Below are 7,806 nucleotides of genomic sequence, written 5' to 3' on the forward strand. Positions count from 1 at the left end.
ATGGAAATAGGTTTTGAATGATACATGTATAACCCAATGGAATTGTTTGTCAGCTCTGGGAGTGGAGAGGGAAGAGGAGTGAGAAAGAACATGAATCATGTAATCATGGAAAAATATTCTTATTTTATTTCTTTCTTTATTTCTTTATTTGGAGTAAGAAAAACAGACAAATGACAAATGTTTGCTATCTTTTTTTATAGATACTTTATTTTACCAATTTCATGTAATAAATTTTCACATGTTTTCTTTTTTTTTTTTTACAACAAATGCTTGGTATAATACTAAGAGAAATAATAGCAAGCAGAAATTCCACCCCTTCCCTTAAGGTACAAGTAATCAGAAAAGGATTTCCATTCTTCATCCTTCGCAATTTCCAATGGTCTCAGTCCTATTAATAAGCAGAAGGGAAGGGCATTAACAGAGTAGGTCCAGGATTCCTTGCCCAAAGATGGTTATGTTGATAGCCCGGTCTTACACATCTGTATTATAGGGAAGGGCTTACAAAGGAACTACTACTGGAAAAAAGTTCCAGATGTTGTGATCCTGGACACTGCAAGTAAGGACTAAATTTCTAGTATTAACTACCCCCTCTCCCCCCCAAATCAAAAAGGAGCCACTTAGCTCATTGCCACCAGAGTAACACAGATTTGGCTGCACAGGAAGGCTCTAAGGAGTAGGGAGGCACTGCAAGAAGTTTTAACTATCGCTCTGTAGCTTTATACTACAATATAAAACACAGGGGTGCTTAAATATAGGATTGCAACAACCAATACACCCATCCCCGTCCCCAAAGAAACACAGCATAAGGCAATGTTAGAAAACTTTAAATACAGGATAAAGATCAAATCAGTAAGGCAGCACACTTAAAAAAAAAAATTCAATTTGGCTGTGTACAGTATAGCAAAAAAAAAATTCAAAAATTGAAGCAAAATAGCCTCTCTCTGAAATGGTAGACCCTGGGATAAAACCCAGTTCCTGGCCATAGCCTGGGGGCAATCCCTTACCAAAAGGAAAAGTCTGATGATGGGTGTTGCAATAACCCATTCAGAACACTAAATAGGGTTTCACAGTAAGCTAGGGTCTTGCTCTGTGAGAAAACAATGAGAGGCACTGGTTTGAAAGCCTAACTTTTCCCCCACCCCCAAATAGTGCCAAGAAGCCATTCTCAACCTACCAGGGATGCTATGCTTCAATAGCAACCACAGCCTACTGTGTTAAATGTCTGAACAAGGCCTGAGTCACTATCTGTGAAGCCATGGGGACAACTACCCTGCTCTTACACTCGAAAAGGCCATGATGCCTTATTGCAGTCAGTGCCTAAAACAAAGTCTCCAGCAGGCTTCCCTTAAACCATTAAAGCTTAATCAGTGCAACTTTAAGTGATGTGGGGGAAACATTGCCTGTATAAGACTTATTATAACAGTCCCAAGAGCTGTGCTGATGTGTCTTCTTGCTATTCTTTATATGACTACCTAATGAGCCCCACTGTGAGTTCTAGTAGAGTGTTAATACTGTATTTCTTTGGGTTTGTTTTTTTCTTTAAACTTTAAATCATTTTTCCTACAAAAATGTGAAGAACAACACTAGAGGAAGTTTTAAGATAATGTAATGTTTGGGCCAGGATATCTCAAATCATTTAGTAGTTCTAGCTAAAAATGTAAACAAAACAAAACAAAACCAGAGACCACCACATTGAATGATACAGTTGTGTATCTGCTCACAGTACAACTTGCAGGTTCACTCTGTCTCCTCCCACCAAAAAAAAAAAAGGCCAGGTTCAGTCAAGCTGCCCATGCAGATGAATTTTAAGAGCACTCAGCTAAAGAATGATATGTTAACTGTTCAGGCTGGCCAGTCTTTAAAAACAAAAACAAAAAATGCCAAAAAACTAAAATTTGGGACTGAGCATGCCTCCAAAGCAGATTTAACCATCTATTTCAGATTGTGTTACTGTAAATAAAGCTCTCAAAACATCTGTGCCTTTACCAGGGGAAGGGAGTCAGGTATGCAAATGCTGGCAGTTTTGTTGAATCCACTGTTCTTGATAGCCACTGGTCTTCACTGGGCAGGGACATGGGGAGGGGGCTGTTACCACTCCTTTTTCTTTTCATCCATGGAGACACCACCAGGGCCCAAGGCAACCACGAGAAGCAAGCCTCCAATCACTGACATGGTCTGGAAGAAGTCATACTTGAGGAAGTCATGCATGGGCTTATAGACTGGGACGGTCCAGAAAGCGTTGAAATAAACATTGATGCCAAACAACCAGATGACCAGAGTCAAGGCAGCTAGCTTGGTTTTGAAACCAATGGCCACTAAAATGATCAAAGCTGTGCCCACGATGTTCTGAAGAATAGAAAAGAAGCTGGCATCAAAGTGAAGAAGGGTCATGAACATCAGGACCAGCAGTTCCCTCCCACCAAGCTGCATGTACTGTTTGGGTGAGCTTTCTCGCATGGTTGGGACTCCTGCAAACATGCTCTTCCCTTCAGAACAGGATTCAGCCAGGAGTAGCAGCAATCCTCCTCCTAGGGCCAGATTCCTCATCAAAAATTTGAGATCCCATAAAATGCTGTATGCGATCGTCTGTAAAGCTATAATTCCAAAGAGTCTAAAGCAGGCATACTGTACAAAGTTTCTGCTCAATACCAAGATACAGCCAGTCAATTGCCCAAGCAAGTTTAAGAACACAAAGATGGAGGCAAGGATGTAGCCACAGTTCCAGGTAGCATCAATATAGTCTCTCTGTTCACTCCACTGGAACCACATATGGATGCCATCTTCCAGGAAGGTGCTAATAAGACACAGGCGTGCCACATGAGGGAGGTACTGCTTCGTGACTCGGAGAAACTGGTCCGCGACGTCCTTGGCGGTGCCCATCAGGTCATTCTGGCCCATGGTGACGGTGGCGGCGGGAGGGCTCGGCTCCTTCTTGGGCTCCGGCTCCCTCCCGTGTGGCGCTGGCAGCGGCTCCCTTTCACATGTTTTTGATCCAAATTGTATCCCTCCCCCTTCCTGGATATGGTAAACAATTTGATCTGGGTTATACAAGTATTATCATGTAATCATATTCATTATCTTGAGGGATATCTAGTTCAAAAATTTTAGCATGACTAGGTAGTTTACACTATAGTTATTATATGTGTGTGTGTGTGCATTTTCCCAGATTTTTCACAGGTTGAAGACCATTCCCCTCAAATGAAAAAAAAAAAAAACCCAACCAACATTAATCTTCAAGAAAATACCCATAATATTAAATACAAGGGTAAGGGGAGGGGAAAGGGGAGACAACTTTAAAAGGGTGGGGGAATAAATTAAGGTGGAACTGAAGCACGTATGGGGATTAGGGAGCAAGTGGTTAGAGGAAAATTAGATTTCTGAGGAGCAATAAAATAAAAAAATTTGAGAGACATAGAAGGAAAAACAGTGAAGAAAAATAGAATGGAGGGAAATATATAACTAATTATTATATCTGAATGTGAATGAGATTAATTCATCCAAAAAATGGAAATGGATAATAAATGAAATAAAACCCAAAACTTAACAATATGTTGTTTAGAAGAAACACATTTTAAAATGAGAGACACATATAAAGTAAAATTGGAGGGATGGAGGAATCAGCTAGGTAGTTCAGTGGATTGAGAGCCAGCTCTAGGGATGGAAAGGTTCAAATTTGGCCTTAGACACTTCCTATCTGTGTAACCCTCAGCAAATTATTTAGCCTCCATTACGTAGTTGTTACCATTACCACTCTTCTGCCTTAGAACCAATGTACAATATTGATTCTAAGATGAAAGGTAAGGGTTGTTTGTTTTTTAATAGAGGGATGGAGTACAATACATTATGCTTCAGCTGACAAAAAAAGGAGGAGGAATAATTATTTCATAGAAGATTAAAGCTGAAGTATATCTAATTAGAAGAGATAAACAGGAACACTACATTATGTCAAAAGGTTTAAAAATCATAGATAATGAAGCATTATCAATACTAAACAAAAAATGCAACAAATATTAGTGTCTATATTTTAAAGGAAAATCTAAAAGAATCACAGGTGAAAATCTCTAATCTATCTTCAATTCTCAAATTCCTTCTTCTTTCATTGAATCTATCACATCATGACAAATCCTAATGCTAGATTACTCCCACCATGATTCCTTCATTCCTACTCATGTGCTACTTAGTAGACCAGGAGAAAGGCACAAAGCCAAGCTGATTGGGACTAGTATTAATATGACCCTATAGCAAATCAATACTTTTACTCTTCCTACACTAATTCTTATCTGCCACCCACCATGGTGACTGTATCAGACCTTATCTTCTTTCCTTCAGTCTCCCAAGGAACTCCCAACTCCTGCGTCTCTGTTGAAGACTATGTCATATACTTCATTATAAAAATTGAGACACTTTTGGAAGAACTCACTATTTGACAAAAACTGTCAAAAAAAAAAAGGAAAACAGTATGGCTGAAACTAGGCACAGACCAACACCTCATATCATATACCAAAGTTAAGTCAAAATGGATAGATAATTTAGAAATAAAGGGTGAAACCATAACCCAATTAGAAGAGCATGGTACTTCCGGGTAAACATGGCAGCAGTCTAGACATAAGACTCGTCCTTTCCTCAGCACCCACCAATATAGACCACACCAAAAGACCAAAAAAAAACAAATTCATGAGAACAAAAGAACTCTACAGTAGGGTACAGCATTGAAGGTATAAGGAATTTGGGCATTTCCACACTATAAGGGGGTGAAAAAGCTCCCACCAAAGCACGAGCTGATCTACCCTCCCCACCCCACCTATGGAGCCAGAGTCAGAGTCAGCGCATGCCAGAATCAGTGAGTGAGTGAGGGGCACCTCCAGAGTGAGTAAGGGGCACCTCTAGGACCTTGGGAGCTGACTAAGACCACCAAAGACCTACTTCTGAGAGCAGATACACCTGAAACCCCAGCAGGCTGAAGAGCACAGACCGTGGGTGCTTGCACGAAGATACCACAGAGAAGGGAAGCAAACAGCAGAAGCTGCAGAAATTCAAGAACTTGCCTCAGGCAAAATCCTTGCTCCTTAACTCCATACAAAGAGAGCCTGCCCATCTCACTCAGATTTCTGACTAAGAAGGGAGGGAAAAACCTTCACAGTAATGGCAAATTGTGCCCAGGAACAACAACATCCCTCCAAGAAAAACAGGAAGAAGGGATTGACCCTGGAAATTTTTATGGAGGAAAAACCCAAGCTACAGAGGAAATAGAGGAGGAAATTCAGATAAATGCACCAAAACCTTCCCCTCCCCCCCAACATGGAAATTCTTCACAAGCACTTGAAGAACTTAAATTGGAGCTTATCAAAAAGATGGAAGCCTTCTGGCAAGAAAAGTGGGGAAAGGTTCGCAGAGAAAACAGTTTAAAGGACAAGAACTCTCAATTGGAGAAACAGCTAGAAGCCATGGAAAGCAGGATAGACCAAACTGAAAAAAACTCCAACAATCTTTAAAATCCAGAATTAGGCAATTGGAAGACAATAATCTTGCAAAACAGCAAGAATTAATAAAGCAAAGTCAAAAGACTGACAAAATAGAAGAAAACATAAAATATCTCACTGACAAGTTGACAGATCAGGAAAACAGATCACGGAGAGACAATTTGAGAATCATTGGTCTATCTGAAAACCCAGAAATAAACAGAAATAGTGACATCATACTACAAGAAATCATCCAAGAAAATTGCCCTGATGTTCTTGAACAATAGGGCAAAATAGACATTGAAAGAGTTCATAGAACACCCTCTACACTAGATCCTCAAAAGACAACTCCCAGGAATGTAATTGCCAAATTCCAGAGCTTTCAAGCTAAGGAGAAAATTCTACAAGAGCCAAAAAGAGACAATTCAGATACAAAGGAGCACCAATCAGGATCACACAAGACCTGGCAGCTTCCACACTAAAGGACTGCAAGGCTTGGAACATGATATTCAGAAAGGCAAGAGAATTGGGTCTTCAACCAAGAATCACCTAACCATCAAAACTGACTATATACTTCCAGGGGAAAGTATGAGCATTCAGCAAAATAGAAGGTTTCCAAGTATTTGTAAAGAAAAGACCAGAACTCAGTGAAAAGTTTGATATCCAAACACAAAGATCAAGAAAAACATGAAAAGGTAAATAAGAAAGAGAGGGAAAGGGGGGGGGAATGTTCTGTTTATTCAAACTTTCTTCTTTAAATGCTACAATTAGATCAAATTACATATATACATATATATACATACATATATATACATATATATATATATATATGGGGAAAATGTTATTTGTAATGCTCAAAAATTATACTCACTATTATAGTAATTAGAGGAATCATTCACAGGAAGAGATTGGGTTAATAAGTGCTATAAGATGATATGCAAAAAAAGAAAAAGGGAGAGGGGAATCAAAGATGGCACCAAGAGATACTTGAAGAAATATAATAAATAGGATAATTTTTATCACACAAAGATACACATGGGAAAAGGAGGGGAAGAATACTCTTATAAGGATAGGAAGAGGGAAGAACACCTAGATCCACTGGGGTATTGAATTCTATCTTATCCTACAGGGAAAGTGATAAGGTAAAACTAAGGGTTACAGGGGGCAGGGAGTACAAAAAGGGAGGGAAAAAGAGGGGAGGACTTAAAAGATCCTAAAAAACAAGAAGGGAACAAAAAAGAGGGGTCAGAAAGGGAAGCATATTAAGGGAGGGGATTTGGGGAATTAATTAAAAGTAAACCACTGGTTTAAAAGGATATAGCAAAAGAAGAAAGGACAGAACTAGAAGAGGATATTAAAATGCTGGGGAATACACAAGTGACAATCATAACTTTGAAAGTGAATGGGATGAACTCACCCATAAAATGAAAACAAATAGGAGAATGGATTACAATCCAAAATCCTACCATATGTTGTCTACAAGAAATACACCTGAGGTGGGTAGATACTCACAAGGTCAGAATTAAAGGTTGGAGCAAAGCCTATTGGGTCTCAACTGACAGAAAGAAGGGAGGAGTTGCAGTCATGATATCTGACAAAGCCTAAGTAAAAAAATGATCTGATTAAAAGGGATAGGAAAGGTAAATACATCCTGATAAAAGGGAGTAGAGACAACAAAGAAATATCAGTAATCAACATGGATGCACCAAATGGTATAGCATCCAAATTTCTAAAGGAGAAACTAGTGGAATTAAAGAAGGAAATAGATAGTAAAACAATACAAGTAGAAGACCTGAACCTACCACTATCAAATTTAGATAAATCAAATAAAAAAATAAATAAGAAAGAGGTAAAAGCTGTGAATGAAATCTTAGAAAAAATAGTTAATAGAAATATGGAGAAAAATAAATAGGGACAAAAAGGAATATACCTTCTCAGCACCACATGGTATATTCACAAAGATTGACCATGTAATAGGACATAAAAACATGGCAAACAAATGCAGAAAAGTAGAAATAATAAATGCAACCTTTTCAGATAATAACACAATAAAAATGATCAGAAAGGGTACATGGAGAGCCAAATCAATAATTAATTGAAAATTCAATAATATGATTCTCCAAAATCAGTTAATTAGGTAACAAATCATAAAAACAATTAATAATTTCATTGAAGAAAATGACAATGATGAGACATCCTTTCAAAATTTATGGGATGCAGCCAAAGCAGAACTCAGGGGAAAATTTATATTCTTGAATTCATATATTAACAAATTAGGGAGGGCAGTGTTCAATGAATAGGGCATGCAAATCAAAAAACTTGAAAGCAAACAAATAAAAAATCCCCA

At 38.4% G+C, this 7,806-nt stretch overlaps 1 protein-coding gene across 1 annotated transcript; it reads right to left on the minus strand.

The window, feature by feature from the left end:
• Positions 1-1,623: 1,623 nt before the first annotated feature.
• On the minus strand, positions 1,624-2,940 carry LOC100025002 (surfeit locus protein 4-like). The gene has a single exon (XM_016430296.2). The coding sequence runs from the start codon at positions 2,896-2,898 to the stop codon at positions 2,089-2,091; it is 810 nt and encodes a 269-aa protein (XP_016285782.2). The 5' UTR covers positions 2,899-2,940; the 3' UTR covers positions 1,624-2,088.
• Positions 2,941-7,806: the final 4,866 nt, after the last annotated feature.

The sequence above is a fragment of the Monodelphis domestica genome, chromosome 2 (assembly GCF_027887165.1).
Source record: "Monodelphis domestica isolate mMonDom1 chromosome 2, mMonDom1.pri, whole genome shotgun sequence".
In the NCBI taxonomy this organism is placed as follows: domain Eukaryota; kingdom Metazoa; phylum Chordata; class Mammalia; order Didelphimorphia; family Didelphidae; genus Monodelphis; species Monodelphis domestica.